This window comes from Candoia aspera, chromosome 2 (assembly GCF_035149785.1).
Source record: "Candoia aspera isolate rCanAsp1 chromosome 2, rCanAsp1.hap2, whole genome shotgun sequence".
Classification (NCBI taxonomy): domain Eukaryota; kingdom Metazoa; phylum Chordata; class Lepidosauria; order Squamata; family Boidae; genus Candoia; species Candoia aspera.
Window position 1 is genome coordinate 194,620,982 of NC_086154.1, and position 20,123 is coordinate 194,641,104.

Consider the following 20,123-nt stretch of genomic DNA (forward strand, 5'->3'; position numbering starts at 1 on the left):
TGTTTGTATGTTACCAACCCCATTACCCATCACACTCTCCACCAAAGTTGACTCAAATGGTGATAGGTATCACATTAAAAATTCCCAGGATAGTCATAATGAGAATATCAACATACATACTGAGGCTTCTGAAAATGGAATAGTTGTTATGGGGCTATCCCTATATAAAACCACCTAATGCATATGGCAGAACACATTCTGGATGTGGATTTCCTAGTTAGCAGGAAGTTTATCATCTATTTCATTTTCCATAGTCAGATAATATCTTCTTGAGATTTAGCCTTGTAGCAATTCCTCTCCCCGCAAAAGTGGAGGAGCTATTTAAATGTGTTGCTCTTAGAGACTAATGGATTCTGATAGATTTTAGAGCGCTCTGGGAAGATTTTTCTGAAAGTGCAGTTGCCTTGATCCTTCCATGAAATAGAGGTATTTTGAGCAGTTTACGTGATTGTGCCTGAGTGCCTGTTTCCTTTGCAGACCCTGTGGGTCTCTCTGGAATATTCCAGAGGCCAGGGCGATGAAACAAACGGGATGACAGCAAATCATAGATAGAACACAGTTCACACCTAATCTAATCAAATAAAAATGATGTGATTTTTCTAGTTGGGCAGTTTCTTTTCCACCTTCACTGCATCTTTGCAGTGTTATCAAGTGAAATATTTCCAAATAGCCAGGGCATGTCGCAGTCTGTTCCAGAGGGAGAGAAATAGTTGTATCCTCAGAGGCACATTGTGAAAAATTTACAAGACTTCGAAGATAAAGTTGCTCATATCCACTGTGTATTAGATTCCATGGTTAGTGTAGTTCTGTGGTACTGGTGTCCAGAGCATTGTACCTGGGATGAATTTCAGTTGTTGAAGCTTGCAAATGTAAAGAAGATGCTTGATCATATTTGGTAATCACTTGCAAACTCAACCCTCGCTCTTGTTGGCTTGTTATATTTAAAACAGAGGGCTATCCACTTGGGTCCAGGAGTTGGAGCTCACCAATTTCCCATAGAGATAATAATCAAGCAGCTATTCCAGAAATCTGACCTGGATAGGACCCTTCCTCTTCCTGGACAAAGTATTTGAGCAAGTGATCACTGATTGTCTCAAGTTACCTGCCCTGGAAAATGATATTTCACAAAGCAATTACGTTTTAAAAACAGCCTCTATGGATCTCAGTGAAGGCCATTTTAAAATTGCTGGTTGGAAATATGAACTTTTTTTTCCTGGTTGAGGGAGACAAGGTGCTGGGGAGAATCTTCAAGACTGGATAATTCCAAGGTCACAAGGCATCATTTGAGGTCATAGAACTATTTATTAAATTTTTATCCCACCTTTTTCTTTTTGGTCATCTCAAGGTGGCTCCTGTCTCCTATTTTCCCCACATCAGTGACTCTATAAGGTTAGTTGGGCAGAAAGAGTGTGACTGGCCCAAAAATCACCCCGTTGGCTTTCATGCCTAAGGGAGGTTTCCTGGTTTCTAGCCCAGCACCTTAGCCATAATTCCAAACTGGCTCTCTATAGAAATTTTTGCCAACTATAAAACCATAGAACTATATGAATTCTGTCAATTATAAACTCGTTATCTCATGTCTTATTTACATTTTGTATTAAGGCATTATCAACCAGTTTCTGAGCATTTTATTTCAGGTTGGTGGACTGTTGTATAGTCCTTATCTTTATTTTTTAAAAATACCATACTTAATTTGATCAGAGAGAGCCACTCAATTCCAGTCAAAATAATACGTCTTCTAAAGTTGAATACCATATTCTACAATAATTTTCTAGTATTCCTCAGCCCAAATTGGCTATTACTTATTTTTTCCAGTATTTTGCATTTGATTCAATATTTATATTTACTACTATGTGTGTCACATCTTGCCCCTTCAGTTTTACTTTTGCTGTTTTTACATGGTTCTATGAAAATTAAAAGGTATGTCAAAATGTCATTCATTTTGATTTTAGAAGTGTAACTAAACACATGTTAATGAAAAACTTGTATTTTTAATTATGTGTTAAAATACAGGACTTTGATTCATTCAAATTTCTTTTAAATCGTAGTTTCTAGCCCTCAAATATAATGTATGTTGTTGATACAATGTAAACCAAAGAGAAGAAAAAAAAATCTTCCTGATTTTCAAGTTCCATAAATACAATAAAAAAAAAAACAAGGCATATAATAAGCTAAGGAATTTTTATTTTGAAAATATGGCAAGAATCTAAGGCACTTCAAACATTAAAATGCATATGATGAAGAGAACAAGGCAAGAAAATAAGCATTCTAGATATAGGTGCCCAGAACTACATTTGATTTCACTAGAGAGCAGCATCTTCCAACATCTTAGGGATCATGTAGTTAATAAAAATGTAACAACAATTGTATGTAAAGTATTCTTTTAGTTATGATGTAATTCAAAGTGTCAAAAATGCTGACTTACTCTGTTACAGAAAAGCTATACAAATAGGCAGCAACAATTTATTTAGCCAGTTCAGGCCATAGTGGCCAATCTTCCATTGTTAAGCCATGAAGCCACCAGCTGAGGTTCCAAAGGGCAAATATAAGCAATTAACCCTTTTTAAGTTAAGGGGGAAAAAAGCATTCAAACAACCATCAAAACTGTTTTGGAATGACATGTATAATAAAAGGGTTCTTGCCAACAATCCCAACAGTAGCAAATATAAATATCTGTAGAGAACATACCTTTACAAAGTAATAGAGTCATAACCAAACAGCTAGCTTAAATAACTGTATGTAGAGTAACAGCAAGATATATTCAGCAGCAAAGATACTATGCTATTTTCTGAAGGCTGAAAAGATGAGCAAAAGGGGACGTTAAGGATTCGTATGACAGAGCTGCATAGAATCATTCCTTTATGACAGCTGTTCCCATACAGTAAGCCTTCCATCCAGCAAACTGTGATACTATCAGTTTCTTTCGCCTTACTGGAAACCTAAAGTTTCTGCAGCATGGAGGAGTTTGACCAATCCAAGTAGTGAGGACTGATATGAAGTAGCAATTGACAGCCACACCATGTGTAAACTATCTCTTGTTAGCAAGAGTACTTAATCTCTTTCTCGTAGATGCTATTCTAGCTCTAAATATTGGCTTTCAATTTGCTGGTGAGTTCAGGCACATGACAATTACATTCAATATCTGTCACTGTAAAACAGTAATCACTAGCAGCTTAGAAGATGTGACAGAGTTTTACACATATCTGTGCTTTAGCAATCAAATGGGCTTCTGTGAGTAGGACCTGGGGAAGGCTTTCTTCCAAGCCTTGGAGTTCCCTGAAAAGAAAAGAAGAAGGAAAAAAGAAGAATTGGTAAGGATCAGAACACAAAGTCACAGAACCATTGAGCGTATTGAATTATTATGAAGGATCAGTGCAGCTCTGCCAACTTAGTATACGCTTGAAGCAAAAAGAGTTACACAGCACATGCTTTCAAAAAAGTGTGGCCATAGGACCTGGTTTTGCAAAGGTATAGCTGCAGAAGCAGAAGATGGGGAGAAAAATAGCAATAGAAAGGGACAAGAATGGATTTCTGGGCTTCCGGTGGGAATGGTGTTCTGAGCGGCTGTGCCTGTTGCTTTGGTGGGCAGAGCGGGCAGTGTGGCGGCTTTTCTTGGGCTCAGGCAGGCTTTCTTGAAGCTCAGAACCATTCTCCGTATCCAGGAGAATTCACGTGATCATCCCATCTGTCCTCTGGAACAGTAGCTTGCAGCCAGGAGATTGCAAACAGTGTTTCGCAGTTGACGGTAAGAACTCCTGGGAGGTGGGGACGTCATCATTTCCAAACCGTGCTGTAGCCTTAAAGGGACACTAAGAATGGCCACCCCATTTCTAAATCACCAATTTTTTTTTTGAAGTATATGTACCCCAAGAGAGGCTTTTTACAGCGAGGAGAAGCCAGCCCTCTTGGTGCTTAACAATATTTTTGGGATTAATTTTTTTTTGAAGTTTTGGATTTTCGTTTTCCTTTCAGAGGAAATTCTGAAGACTAGAGTAAGCAATTATCTTCCTGTTGTTATTTTTGTGTTAAATTTGAATATATTAGTATTTTCCTACACATTGAATTGGCTGGTTTGAACCTTCAGCTTTCTGTTCACTTTCCCTTGAAATTCACTCTCACTTCAAGTAAACAGTACTTTCTGACCTTCACCAGGATCTTAAACAGATTTCTTCTGACTTCTATCAAACTTTTATGCAAGACATCCAGGACATTGTGGAAAATATGAGATTTAAAATGTGCCATCAGGTTGAGGATGTGGAGGATGAAACTGAGGAATTTAAGAGTGGTAGAAAGGTTTAAGACTGAGATTGGGATCTTTATCGAGATGCTGGGTGAAGATTGGATAACGGAGTTGGAGAAATCTAGGGGAGAAAGTGATTTGCAGGTTATAAATAGTGTTGATTTTCTGGTGGAATGCCATGAAAAGAACCTGGAATTTTTGAGGGGGGCAGCTGGGATGTTTGATTTTCTTAAGAAGAAAGCTCTGTGCTTATCTTGGGAACATGTAACTGCTCTGGTTTCTTTTGAAATGGGGTAAGGGTTGAAGAATGTTCATTTGCTTTAAGGATTTGACTGATGCTATTTGTCTTTAAAGATTTGGATTCACTGTTTTGAATATTGAGATTATTATAATTGTTGTATTATTAAGTATAATAGTAGACAATGTTCTGTATGTGCTTTTTAATTTGATCCTTATTATAGTAGACAAAAATGTATAGAATAGTGGTAAGAGAGAATAATAAAATATGTGTTATCTTTTGGAGGGGAGAAAGATATTTAAGAGGTTTACATGAATTTTCTTTTTTCTTCATTTTAATATAAGGGGAAGGAGCAACTGTACTTAAGTGATTTTTATTATGTGTTAAAGTGGAATGACATATAGAAATAATGTGGTGTTTTGGTTTAATATAGAGTAAGAGATTGATTATGAAAATTTTCTATATCCTTGCTGTTAAAAGTCAGGAGCCACACCTCTCTGTAAATTTTTTTCTTCTGTTTGTGCACTTGTTTAGTTTTTTCTTTCTTTTTTGTAGTTTTTATTATTTTCTTGAAATTTAATAAAATTTATTTCCGGAGAGAATAGATTTCTGCTCCTTTTTACTAGAGCTGTAGTCTGGATTGGACAGCACATGATCTCTACCCTGGAGATAAGACTGCAGACTTAACTCATTACTGCTTCTCTTTGTTTCCTACAAATCAATTGTAGCTCCTCTGATTTGTTCTAATTAAACAAAGATACATTTTAAATAGCTCAAGCATAAATGCTCAATAGTCATGACAGCAAGAAGATACTCATCAAGAACATCACCTATCAACTTCTAAACTGGGGGTGGAAGACTGACTTACAGGACCTCTTAAAAGCCAGAAATCCTCTCAACACTCAGCCATATATATCTTGTGGTTGCACAAACCTTAGAACAATATGTGGAATACAAATTATATACTCACCGGGGACTGAGTTTTTGAAAAGTTTACGTGAGCGTAGAGGAGAACAGCAATATCTTTGTGCCCCGCATCAAGGGCTATAGAAAGTGCTGTGCTGCCATCCTTAAGAAAAAGAGAATAAATGAGATAATACGTGTCTGTATGTTTAGATCATTGCTTCCCCAACCTGGCACTAGACCTACAACTCCTAGAATTCCCTGTTGTTGTGACTAAATGAGTTACAGGAGTTACAGTGCCAGCATATTTGGAAGAAAATGGGTATATTCTTTATACCCATAAGATCCTTATGGGTATAAAGAATATACCCATAAAATCCACAGATCCTTCATATACTAAAAGCTACTGTGATTAAGTTCCTGTTGTATAAGCCAACCAAAAACTACTTAATTTTAATTAAGGGATAAACTCTGTGATTCTGTTTTATAAAGCAATCCAGCAGTCACCATAGGTTTCAAATTTTTCTCAACCAGGGTGCTGGATTATTACCATAAGAACCCTGCAAGTAATTCCGAGACTCTGTTTCCAGGCAAAAGAACACTAGTTCAGGACAGTGAAAGCAAGAAAAAACAGATAGGAAACAAAATCTTAAATTAAAAAAAATGTAAACATTGCCTCTGATAGCTCCCATTAAATGAAACCTATGTTTAATTTCCAATGCTTCTAAAGAGCTGTTCTTTATATACATGTATGAATATCACAGTTGTAATTTGATGAAAAAAGCCATGGTACATTGGAGTTGAATATAATTAAAGCCTCCACTGGAAGACATTGTTTTAATAGAGCATTTACCTTTATTTCAGCTACAATCTCTCTCTCTCATCGACCTATCTAGCAACCAACTGTGACTTAAAATGTGATCTGAGCTTCATCTAAATTTAATAGAATATCTTTATCTACTACTAGGATATACTGATCAAACAAATAACAGCAAAGAGGTGCATTGCGGCATGTTTTTATTGAACACACTGAACCAATATTCACAGACTTGGAAAAAGTACGTGAAGCCTTAGGACATTTTTTAAGGGAGTAGGTTGAGTTAGATTTCCTATCAATAAGATGACAGGTGTAAGCTTGAAGGTACATTCCCCTATTAAAAAAAAGGATTGGTTGCCACCATCAGAGTCTGCTCTTCATAATACGGGTTTCTGGTGAATGATGCTCGATCAAGAGTTCTCTGCAGAACTCAAAAAAAATGTTGATGCTTATGATGCTGGAAAGGTCTATAGTATCAACTACTATGCACCTCTATATGTAAGTGGCAACCAAACAGAATTCAAGTATTTTAATGACAGCTGGATTTCAGACACATCAGATGCATATTTTCAATCTACTTAGTTCTACCCTAAAACAGTTTTGGCCATGATAAAGTGGAATGTGATGAAGTACTGATAGTCTATGGCGGTAACTGAGAGCCAGTGTGGTGTAGTGGTTAAGATACTGGACTAGCATTTGGGAGATCCTGACTTTTATCTAGTCCTCCCTTAATATGAAAGCTGGCATTCTCTCTACCCAATTTACCACATAGTGTTGTTGCTGTGGGAAAAACAGGTAGGAGCATTTTGTACACAGCCTTGAGTTGTACAAAATAAAGGTGGGATGCAAATAATAAATAAATAACTCACATTGTCTTCCAGTGTGCCATTACATCCAGGCTGAGCTAGCAAAAGCTTGACTATCTCAACATGCCCATGTTCACTTGCACACATCAAAGCAGTGGAACCCTCATCATCTTGGATGTTGACATCTGCACCACAAGCCAACAGAGCTTTCACCATATCTATTCGCCCATGGCTCACAGCAAGCATCAGAGCAGTCTGACCAGCCTGGATGGCAGGAAAACCCAAAGGAGATCCACTCTCATTTTTTGGAACAGAGTTTCACAGCAGAGAATATTGAATTCTACTGAACAGAGAATACCAGTATCTATATTTTTGCATACAGAATTAAAGGGTCAACATATTCTTAAATATGAATCTGTCATACACACTTACAGAGGAAACATGTAATATCAGGGCACAGGGTTTCATACAAGTTCTACTTGGTTCTGAACAGGCAGCCATTTCCTCCCTCTAAGGCTTCATACAAGGCAATTTATCCCTAAGCATTTTAAAGAGTTTACATTAATGTTCATGGATGTCTATATTTATTTGGTTCCTTGCTAAACATATTTTAAAGAAAAACTCAACTTGAGGATAGATGTTTTCTAGATTATATTGTACAAGTTGATTATAGATACCAATCAGGATATCATATTTTAGTTTTCAAGTTGTGCAATGGTTTTGTGCAGGGTTAAGCCTCCAGTGAAAAAGGATGTCTGAACAGGATACATGTGAGGACCTTTCCAGAATGGCCTCCCTTGTCTAAAAGATGATACTTGATCTTCTCCTTGAGAAATACATCTCTAATACTATAAATACAAGCATGCGAAGCATATCCTATTAAGCGGTGATGGATTTGCATAGCTACAGTTTCACTAATTTTAGTTATTTATTCTCCTCTCTGAAAACAGTAAAGGGAAATTGCAAGTAAAGCCAAAGCCTTCTGCAAAACTTCTTTTAGAAGCAGTAATTGAAATGCATGACTTTTTTTCAGCGTCAGGGTGTCATAAGGCAACAAAATACGTAAGTTGGGAAATTACTCCAAATCTTTTTTAAAATTAAGAATGAGAAGTGGTGGATAATATTGTATTTACCAAGCAAGATGATGATGTTTATCTTGCAGCCTTCACCCAGATATTTTGGACCACAGCTCCCACAATTCCCACCCTGACCCCAGCATGACCAGTGGTTGCAAGTTAGGGAAGGCTCTTTTATTTTTCTTTGAGCATCTACCCGCCTCTCAGTGACTGAGATTGATTGCAGCGCACCAACCTGGCTAGCTTTGGCGTTCACGTCTCCACAGGCAAAGAGTTCTTCCACTATTTTCATGTCTTTCTCTGCCTCTACAGCTGCAAGAGCAGCCAGCATAATAGGGGTATAACCAGCCTTGTTTTGGTGATTTACATTACAGACATCTGCAAAAAGATAGATGAGAGAATCTCTTGAGGAAGTTGGAAGCTCAGAAGACACAATTGTGCCAAAGAACTGAATCGACTACTATTAGAGCAGTCTTTTCCAAGTGCGGCAATTGCTTACATAATGAAGATGATTCAGAAGAACTTGCAAAGGAGAAAAGAGGGACAGGAATGATTCTTGAGCCAAGTAGAGAAAACAACTCTCTCTTTATAGTATGCATGATAGGAGGGCTGGAAAGAGGGCACAAAGCCACAGTTTATGCAATGGCTAAAGACAGCAAACTTAAAGGTAATTGTTCTAAAATTCTATGAACTCCCAAAAGTACCAGTTTCTGGCCAGAATTTCAAGTACACAGGGATCCCAGTCTCAGTAGGGAAACATCACATAAACAAATAGTACTAACTTTAAATTTTAAAAAAAATCCCTGCATTTTATTCTACTCCATTGCATAAATATTTTAGCAATGCTTTTCACATTTCTAAGGCTTCCAGAAATGACGTATTTGTATGCATTTAATTTCTCAGAACAAATGGCAGAACTACTTGCACCAAATTCTTAAAGTTTCCATCCTAAACTGCAACAAGATTTGCATAATTACACGCCAGTAGGCCTGTAATATGCCTCCTGGAATGAATTAACTCCATTAACTTCTAATGAAAAACGATCTGTCTAGAAGCAATAGAAATTTCTCTATATCCCAAGTGATATTATGAGATGAGATGAAACAATGGAGAGAAGCTAAAGCATGTATCTTCCTTTCCAAAATGCCAGTGGCTGATTAAATCCTCTGTTATTGTTTAAAAGGCTTCCATCAACTGAAGTAAAGGAACACGGACTGAATACAAGTCGTCATCAGTTGCATAGTTCATTGTCAACTACAGTTTAAAGGCAGCTGTCCACTGCAGATCATATCCTTAGAAGTTCAGTTATAAACAAAGCATTCAAAGGAAAAAATTTAAGCTGAGCATTCAAAGGGAAAAAGTTAAAATAGAAATAAAACTTGGTGCCTCAAAGTAAAAAAATAAAAACTATGTATTAAGCCATGCCATAATTTAATTGGCCTTTTATTGTCAGTGTTCAACGGTCCTCAAATTCATACATGGGAATTCATCTTTAAAATATTGTGAGAAATACTGAATTTCTTACCAAGATTCAGGTGCTCAGATACACATAAAACCAACTAGGTAATTTTATGCCCAGTTTTTACCATTTTAGTTCATAAAGGTATCCTAAATATCTGAAGTCTGAATTTTTACTTCATTAGAAGTTCATTTGAATCCTAAATTATAAAAGGTAGTTTTCAAATGAAGCAGCAGTCATTCAACCATGAGAGCAAGTAGAGGCTTCAAGGTATGGCTTTTTGGAGCGCCTTACTGCCACTAAAGAAGTACTGTAGTTAGGAACAAGATTCTTAGCAACTAAGGAATTAGTTTCCAAAAGTAAAATAGCTCAAATGCAAAAACAATTTAATTCATTTGGATATATGACTAATTAATGAATATTAAAACCTCCTGTATTTAGAGGACAAGTGAGAATAATATTCTGCTGGAACTAGATCCAGTATATGGAGGGTACCACCCAAAAATTCCACAGCCCACTTACTTGCATCTAAAAGCAGTTTCACAATTTCAAAGTTAGAGTGGGAGACGCTGTAATGAAGAGCTGTGTTGCCATTTCCATCTGCCATGTTGATGACTTGTCTAAGGACTGCAGGAGAAACCTCTTGAAAAGTAGCTATGTAGTCCCCAACCATGGCAGCAATAGCTGATTTTTGACTTGATATACGAAACCACTCATGTTGGATGGTGTTTAAACAAAATCGCTGCCAAAATCAAACACAAAAAGCCTAAAAGCATTGTTCTATGTATAAGTTATTTCACCCTCATAGGGAAAATAATACTTGTACATGAAAATGAGCATTTTTTTCTGTATTAAAAAACAAATTATTCTAAGTCCAGGGGCCCAACTTTCTACCCAGGGACAAGGCACAGCCATGGTGAGTGGTGTACCCCAATGCTTTGTTTGGGTTCTAGGGTCTGGGTGTTTTTTTTTTACTGGCCACAGCTACCATTTTGTGAGAATGCTCTAAATTTCAAATGTAGCAAATGGAGAAAAAAATGGGGATTCCTGATCTAAACTACTGTCAGTAATATCAAGTTCAACAACGATTATTTTGTAACTTGGGGCAAAACAATTGATTCCCATGTTCTTGTCATCCTGAACACAAATTCATAACTAATAGATGCCCTTCAAATACCATTTTTAGACAGACACATTGGACTTAACTGTATTTTTAAGGCCTGTTTGAAAATGGCAGTGAAAGCTTCAACAGTATCTCTCTATATAGAACAATTTCTCATTAAAAGGTACATAGTCACTTGAAGGAAAGCTTCCCACAATGGCTAAGACCATTCAAATTATTTGAAAAGTCACAGAGTTCAGTAAAAAGTTCCATTCTGTTTGTTTGCATACCTCAAACACATTTTCCAAAATGAAGAGATGGAAAGACTATGTATTTCTATTTTTGGTAATACAGACAGCATATTCCACATCAAAACACAGACACACTTTCATAGTCAAGTGGAACATTCACTTCCTACCCTAAGTACTTTTCCATACTTGTTAGGAGCATCCAGATCAGGAGCATGGATCAGGAGCATGACTAAGTGGATAATTCCATTGCTTTTAAATGTAATGAGATTTTAGCCAAGTCTATGCAATATATTTTTAGTATATATTTTGGCTGCACCACCTACCAGCATAGCAAATTTGAAGACGGCAACTGGGTTGAAGTCTTCACACAGAACTAAGATTAGCACTGCAGAAACAAGCCCACACTACACTAATTGAAGGGATTAAATAACTTTATTTCAGCATGTCTGCTTATGTTAGCACCAAAATGTGTCATACATTAGTCCACTGTGGTTCAGGATTGGTGGAGCAGTTAGCTTTATTGCACAAGCTTGAATAAAACAGAACATTATTTGCCACCTCCAGGGATATCCTCCATCTCTTTTAGTCATGAATTATATGATCCATTCAGGAATATGAAAACTTGTAACATGAAGATTGAGGATTTTTGTTCTTGTTTTTTACCGACATCTTTTGTAACCAGCAGCAACCTGTTCCTTTTGATTAACAAGAGCACACAAAATATACAGACTTACTATGTCTTTGCTGCTCATGGCCTTTGGATCATCAATACTGTTTTTCAGAAGATGACATGCCGACAGCATCTTTTCACTCAGTTCATATCTGAAAAAAACAAGTGGCATAATAAAATTTTATTTATTTATTTAGGGGAAATAATACCCTAGCAAACTCCTTACCAGTTCCTGGAATGTGCAATCTCCTTTGGCTACAGAAGTCTATGGGAGTTTCTCACTGGAAGAACAGTGCATTATGATGGTTTACATCAAGAATACAATGTATATCTTATTGAAAGAGCAGATGGGGAGACAGTCCATCTTTCAGGTACTAGCTAGTGGAAGTCAGCCATCTACACCAACACCAACCTTTCAAACAATATAAAGCAACAATAAGCAATCTCACACAAATTCTTATTTTTAACCATCATTATATAACTCACTGGTATTTTTTTTAAGCAATACAAAATTCTGCAGAATATAGTCTGTAACATCTGTGAAAATACATGGGATTCAGGTCCATCACAATACAATGAAAAACCCAGGCGCTTTCCTAACATATTTACTATAAAAGGTATTACAGTGTAAGCATTTCTGGCAAGGTTTACCTTAGGACATTTAAGCCTGTAATTATATAATTTTAGCATGAGCTAATTAGCAGGAGATGTCCATCTTTCGAAGATCACTATTTTCAACGACACTGGATTAACATTCCTTTGCCTACTATTTCTTTGTCTTAGCTTTGTTTTTTATAGTTTTTAATGTTTAATAATATTAATAATAATAGTTTTAGATGTTAATTGTTTTATCTTTGTTGTATGCCAGCCAGAGTAACTTGTTGTGAGATGGGTGGCTATATAAATTGGATGAATGAATGAATGAACAAATGATATTATTTCCAGTCCTATGGTTGTATAAACTCTGGGTGGAACACCTTTATAGCCACTCTGGCTTAGATGGCTCTCTAGGAATTTTTGCTCAGTCTCTTGACATTTACATTACAGGATTCCCATACTCCCATTTCATCATATATGCTATTTAACATCTACATGAAGCCACTGAGCAACATCATTCACATAGTTAGAGTCAACCAGTCAACCCGTGACCCATTGGATCATTGTTTCAGAAATATTTCCTTACCTAAACAGAGAATGACCATGGGTGGATTGCTATTGGTTTGGTTTGAAAATTAAAGAAGAAAACATCAGTTTATTAAAGAGGAAAGATCTATACCAAGAGAAATATAGATGATTTTTTGTTTAACAAAGTTTGCTTTTGATGACAAAATTTCTGGTTGATCTGCCATCCTTTAAGAACACTTTAATGTTTTCACTTCTTTTTCCCTGACTTAAAGTAGCCTACAGCTGACCATGCTGGAATACTGGTTTCTCCAGATAAATCAGCACACGCTCTTATCTCTACACATTAGTACAATCTTGCAATTTCAATACTGTAGGTGTGTCACATGGTCTCATTTCCAACCCATATTGCACATGGATCAAATCCCCTCTGCTCACATATAGAATACCCTCCATTAGATACCTAAGGCAGTGCTTTCCTTCCTATTATGTTCTGTCAGCACACCCATACATAGACATGTACATTAAGTGTCCCAACTTTTGTTGTGGTCTGCATAGCATTACTGCATAATGACACATAATCATATAGAGAGCAAGAAAGAAAGAAAGTTGACTGCAGGCTCATCCTATTTTTCTAGATGCAGATTCTATTAACCTTATGACCAGAGTCATAAATTGGTAAATTAGGATAACAAGCCAACCACTGAAATCATCACTATATGCAGGGCAATATGAGCTCCTAAAAACAATTCAAGAAAATGTTGGTTTTGTACCCCAAGATTAGAAGTGCAAGAAGTAAGCCCAGCTGAGAGAAGAAAAGCAGAAATTACTCTGACCATTTGGATGGAAAGGAGTTGGGCAGGACCGTTTGTCTCTTTGGTAGGATGTCTGGGCAGGCCCAAGTTATTTTATTTTATTTTAATCTATCTATCTAATTTGTCCCCGCCCATCTCCTCCCATTGGGGGACTCTGGGCGGTTTACAACAATCAATTAAAAACAACAATCATAAAATACACAGTATAAAAATACAATAATAAATAATATAAATAAAATAAAGATAAAAAAGCCCAAGTGGCGAAAGAATCTAAAACAGTCCAAGTGTGGGAGGAGTGGTCTATAGCAACCATCCCCATGTAGATCTATTCCCCTCTCCACCCCCATGTTATGTTGATTATATAAGTTAGCATGCAGTAAACTTCAATGTCATCCTGATATACTGACCCTATCACAACACAGATTATTTCTCGGTTTAAGAAAAGTAGCCAAGAATAACAATCTCTAAAAAATTTGGAGCTTTCACTGCTCTCAAATACTCCATAATCCTGTTAATGCATTGGCTTCTATGTGCATTATGACTGAGATTAAAGGATTATGAGTTGTTCCGGTGGAGACTGAATGGAACTCTGGTTATACAATGGGGCGCTTTCCCACTACCCTGTAAGCCACTGCTAAATGGCAATGACAATTCTATGGAATGGTATGAAGTGGAGTGTGGAAAGCTGCAGAAGAATGGAGAAACTGGAACAATTAGATAAGGTACTTTTTACTAACCAACCAGTAGCCTCTCCAAACCTTTGAGTGTGGCCCCTAGAGCCTATCCAAAAGTTGGTTCTAGGTTTTAATTTTAATGTGACAGGAATTAATCACATTCTATATTTAAATTAAATCACAACAACATTTAGCTTTTGTCCTGGCCCTGTCCACATTTCCAGCACATCCTCTGGTATGCCACTGAAAGGTAAAGTATAGCTGTCAGCGCCCCCAAACATACATGTCCATGCACTGTAGAAACCAAAAATGTGTTCAATTCTCACAAGACACCTCTGGTTATCTGGAAGTTAGAATTATGGTAAATGGATGAATACGTAGACATAAAATTTAAATACTGCAAGTGAAAAATGAAGATTTTTTTTTTAAATAGTACTTTTAAAATACAGGTTCCTAGACCTAGATAAGTTCATCATAATAATCAATATTGTATTTAGAAAGACACTTCAGTATCTGTTTTTCTGTTTGTTAAACATGAAGCAATTTGGAAGTTTTAGCATACAACTTTTTGGTTTGTGAATACAGGTTTTAAGTTGCTTAGCAAAAATAAAAGTTAAGAATACAAGCAGATCAAGAAGTATTATGATAAATTTTAGATAATCAAAATGTGTGCATTCTGCAGAAAATATATCATACCTTTCACGGATTTCTACTTTCTCAGCTTCAGGCTCTTGAACATGCATTATTTCTTCTGCTTGCACAGATTTAACATCTTTTCTGTTTAATCTATGCTTTTGTTCCCTTTCGAGCAAGCTGGAATTTTCAATCTGAACGTAATCATTCCCAACACATTCATCATCAGACTCTGATGAGGAACTCTCTTCTGAACTAGACTCATCGCTTGATGTAGTTTCATACCTAGGAAATAAAATAGCTTCTTATTAATGTACCATTAAATATATATTCAGAATTAAACCAACTAGTTTGTTACATGCCAGCTTTTCCAGTTTAATGTCTTAAAAATATACCAGCCTTGGGAAGGGTCACTGCTTTGAGGATGTCCAGATCAACCTCAACAGACTCCACAAAAAGACTAGAAGTAGGCTTTGTTGAGATACTTTGGCTATATTAACAGAATCTTGCAAGTATGACTGTGCTTGTCCTCCCCTCCCTCTTCTACCTCAGTGAGTCACGGAGGAGCCAGCCTGAGTCTCTTCCTAAAACCACCTCCTTCCCCAGGGCTCAATGAAAGCTTCTGTCCTTTTTGTTTCTGTAACAGCCTCTGTTACAGAACAATTTTTCTCTCCCCTGGCTCTCTATAGGAAGGCTGCGCTATGTACGTTTCCAACTCATTTGCTCATAGAATAGTTTGTTGCAGAAATAACTGGAAATCCACGGCATATTTCCATACTGTTTTAAAAGTTACATTAGTGGCAAAGCTCATGCCTCATAACAAAATGATGTTAACAAGCTGACTGATACAACACAGTACTAATGGAAGTGCAACAATTCATCAAACGAGCAATGAGAAACCTGATTTGTGTAAATTATTAAGCAATCAGGCAAAGTTTCTTTCATGGGTGTGCAAAAACTCACAAAGATATTATAATCTCTATCTCTCAGTTACTTCTATATATTGGAAGAAGAAAGCTCTTCTGGTTTTCACTGAAATTATGTGCCTTTGATCAGATAAGAGGTTTTGTATTTTATGATATTTTATGTTTATAATGAAGGGTCAGTTCATGACTATGATTTTACTTCTGTAGTCTTGGAAAAGAGAACAAAACTTCACAAATTTATATTTTATGATATTTTATTTTTATGATCAAATGTCAATTCATGACTTTAATTTTACTTCTGTAGTCTTGGAAAAGAGAACAAAATCTAATTTCAAAACTGTAAGGTCTTACCCTCCATTTATACCAACAAACTGCAAATTCTTCTTTGTATTCTCATCTTTTTTCCCATCTTTTTTCTTCATGATAGACTTCAACATGCCATCATTTGCACATACTATCAAAAAAAGTAAAGCAATTATGTTAGTAAAGATTTGCATCAACATTGTTAACTCCCTGAAGTCAAGCTGTTCTGGCCAATGACAAATCTAAAATGCACAATATGCTTATGGACAGAGAGCTCTGACTTCATACACCCCACATTGGGGCCATATGGTCAAACCAATTCCAATTGTATCTCTACATTAGAGCGTTGTTATATGCATATATAAATTATTAATGCAAGGGATAGAAATCCACATATGATGGCATCATTGCCAAGCTGTTGGAAGTTTGGATGGTGCTAGCCTCCTCACCACTTACATGTTCGTTTAATAGCTTTACACTGGCCTTTAGACTTTAGTAGGTTTCAGGGGGGCGGTGCTTTCAAGTCAGTGTTGACTCCTGGTGGCTGCCTGGACTAGGCCCTGAAATTTTCTTGGCAAGATTTCGGAAGTGGTTTGCCATTGCCTCCTTCCTAGAGCTGAGAGTGAGTGACTGGCCCAAGGTCACCCAGATGACTTTGTGCCTAAGGCAGGACTAGAACTCATGATCTCCTAATTTCTAGCCTGCTACCTTAACTGCTACACCAAACTGGCTCTCTAATCTTTAGCAATAAACTAAACAATTTTTTTTCATATACCTATAGAAGCTCTAATGTTTTTAAAAACTGAGCACAGAGATTGGACAAGTTTCCAAGATTATTAAAAAAATTCCTGAGTATAAATTACATATCCAACTTTCTGACCAAAATCAGTCTATTATTTTTGAAAGGAATTCCTGAACCATATCATAAAAAGGTAATTAAATGCCAACTGAAATCTCTGTTGTTAATTTCTGCATGGGACCATATATAGGATGAGCATGCAGATATAATAAATCAAAAACAATGGTGCAAGAAGCTAGAGATATACATAAAATATGCTTTCATTAACAAAATGCATACTAATACACAAGTTCCCCTCCCTACCTCATAAGTCATTGAGATGCATTAGACAAGATACTGTCCCACATATGTACCCTTTTTTCAAAATTCTGACAAATTATAGTCAGCGTGTTTTGGTTTGGAAGCAAATATATTAAATAAGCAAAGTTGTATAAGCAAAGTTCTCCAAAGGCAAATTATAATTTTCCTATATGAGTTACCTAACTTTATATACCATTTCACTTGAGAACTACACTAGAAAATGACCAACCCCATTTAAAAAAATTAACATAACCAAGAGCAAATGTGTCTATGGTATATATAGAATTACCATAAAGCCCAGAGGCAAGCTGGTCGTCTGTAAGATTAATTGAAGATATTGTGCTATCCTGGGAAGCCAAAACTTTTTGGTCCTGTCTCATTCCGACTATTGCAGTCTTCTCCTCATTTAGGGTTCCAATCTCCTGTCCTGGCTTCAACTTTAAAGAACCTGAAATTAGATGGGAATTATTGTGGGGCCATGTGGAACATTACACCACCTATCTTCTACTGGCAAAAAAGGCATGAGTTATTAAACCATATTTTGCCAAATAAAAATGCTTTTGAATAGTATTTCTTCTATACACAAATTCAAACATTTCAATATTTCAGACAGTGAATAGTCACTAAAATGATTTCTACTTGATAATCCTCTTGGAAGTCACAGTCATCTTGAGTTAGTAAAAGTAACTTTCCTGTTTTTGTTTTTGTTTTCTAGTGAGGGACAAAAGTAATACATTTATAAACACACAAACAATATATTTATAAACACACCAACAACAATATAAATGCATTGATAAATAGTATTACATCTTTTTTTCAGCCACTACAGGGAAGCCAGGACATATGAACACAAGACAATTTCAGATGGTAAACTTTGAAACTTTATTAATTTATTTTTAAAACAACATTTTCCCCCAAAACAGGAATTCAATAAAAAAATGTGAAAATTTATTACACGGTGCTGCTGTTTTACATCTTTTAATCCAACCCACAGTACAGATCATTTACCTGAATGTTTACCATCAAGAAGCTATGAGAACCAGAGTGGGTGAAAATAAATAATATGTTTTAAAAACACTTTAATCAATCTTCTGTCATAAGCGTAACATTCAACATTAAGGAGAAACAATATCCGTTAATCATATCAATTATTTCTAGTTTCTTCCTGTAGATATATCTGTGGCATGCCATAGGAGGCAAAATTGGAAAGTAAGTTAAGGGATTATAGCAAATAATATAGTGAAATGGAGCAGAATGCCAATTCCTAGTTTTAGAACACTTCTTAGAAGATGCTAAAGGCAGATGGGAGAAGCTGAATTTATCTTGCATACTTTCTCCCGATCAGTAAGCAGCAGAGCATTCATCAATTTTGTTTTGCTCTTTTTCCTTGTTCAGTACCCTAAACAATTGCAGATGGATAACAAGAAGTTCCACTGTAGCTACTTCCTTACCAGGAAAAAGGAAAACATTTTGAGGATTATAGGAATGCAAATGCAAAACAGTCCCAGACTGCAAAAGAACGTTCATGCTTGTTTGTCACATGAAACTACTGTTAATGTATGCTTCAACAGAATGGCCAATTGTTCATTTTATAGCTTTCAGTTTAAATATGAGGTCTGGGCAAAAAGAGAAGGGAAATGCATCCAAATAGATGCAAAGTTTTTAGTATTCAAGGAATTGTTTTTGGTACATTTGACCAAAGCAAAGGAAGCCAACATTTTTTCTTGTTCAGATTTTAAACCAAAAAACTTACACAGCCCCTTAAATCCTGTTTTTAAAAACTGCTTTATAAAATCTTTACTAACTACCAGTATTACTGCTTATCATCATCAAATTAAATAAGAAACAGGAGAAACAAAAACAACAGAAGTCAACAACTGAACAAATCAGTAAAGTGTTATTTTGGCTTAAAACAACATATTGTTTACATATTACTCCTGTACTAAAAGTGATGGCATTATATATAAGAATAAATTTTGCCTTAATATTTTTGGAAAGTGTGAGAAATAAAGAGAAATGCCCCCAATAGCAGCTGATCCATGTTTTCAGCGCTATGGAGATGAGTCTCAATAATTGCCATGGTTGACAAAAACCACAGCATGCTAACGCTTATTTATTATTCTGATTTTTCAAAGTGGATCTCTTCTCCTTGGAAAAGCTTTCCTTGAATATTAGTATTTTTGGGGAACTTCATGTATAAAATTACATATAAGATACTTATCATAATCTTCCTGCAGTATAAAAAATTATTATTCATCTTTCTCAAATCAGGGCAGAGGCCAAATATATAGACTGAATTAAATAACAGTGATTAAAATGAATTGCTTGCAAAAGAAGGCATTATTTTCATAAAAATGGATACTCCATGAAAACATACAGACACAAACCATTCTCTCTCATGCACAGCCCTCTCTCTCTCATACAAAAGCACAGATGTTCACACAGATTCTCCTCTCTCCTTCCAAAAGAAAGAGCAACAGAATATATTGTTTGATGAAGACAGAATAAGGGGAAAGAGTTAGAGTACTGGGAGAAGAAGGTGAAAAAAGAGAACAATATTCAACAGAAATGAGGTGAAATAAAAAAGCTATTGGATGGGGAAGAAAACAAAGCCTATGGCATATGATTGTCTGCAATGAGACAGAGGGGGAAAGTCATTGCCATTTTTTGGGGCCTGAGAGCAAGGACTTTAGAAAAATGCAGGTGAAGTCTAGGCTCTTCATCCATGAACATCACCCTGATTTTTCTAGAATCCTTACTTTCGGAGAGGCAGAAATGACTTTTCTCTTTAGATAACGCCTCCCTGTATTCTGAGAATGCAGATGTTCTCCCCAGTTGAAAAGCAATTATTTTAGGGGAAAAACTCTCATTTCCCTTTCAGTTGAATATGGTACTGCAGCTCATGTAACCAAAATTGGTCCTAAGAGAATAGAGGCAGTGGCACAAATATGTTGTTGAAGGGTTCTTATAAAGGAGGATGGGGCAATTA

At 36.2% G+C, this 20,123-nt stretch overlaps 1 protein-coding gene across 2 annotated transcripts in view; it reads right to left on the reverse strand.

Annotated features, from left to right (window-relative positions):
• Positions 1 to 2,164: 2,164 nt before the first annotated feature.
• Positions 2,165 to 20,123, reverse strand: part of KANK1 (KN motif and ankyrin repeat domains 1) — a 128,017-nt gene continuing 110,058 nt past the window's right edge. For both annotated transcript variants that reach the window (XM_063295102.1, XM_063295103.1), the window contains exons 4-12: positions 17,424 to 17,582; positions 16,084 to 16,186; positions 14,870 to 15,091; positions 11,627 to 11,714; positions 10,062 to 10,281; positions 8,316 to 8,458; positions 7,068 to 7,268; positions 5,449 to 5,547; positions 2,165 to 3,276 (exon numbers count right to left, since the gene is read on the reverse strand). In XM_063295102.1, the coding sequence (XP_063151172.1) occupies positions 3,211 to 3,276; positions 5,449 to 5,547; positions 7,068 to 7,268; positions 8,316 to 8,458; positions 10,062 to 10,281; positions 11,627 to 11,714; positions 14,870 to 15,091; positions 16,084 to 16,186; positions 17,424 to 17,582 (1,301 nt within the window). In that variant the 3' untranslated portion in view covers positions 2,165 to 3,210. The remainder of the gene's footprint in view (positions 3,277 to 5,448; positions 5,548 to 7,067; positions 7,269 to 8,315; positions 8,459 to 10,061; positions 10,282 to 11,626; positions 11,715 to 14,869; positions 15,092 to 16,083; positions 16,187 to 17,423; positions 17,583 to 20,123) is intronic.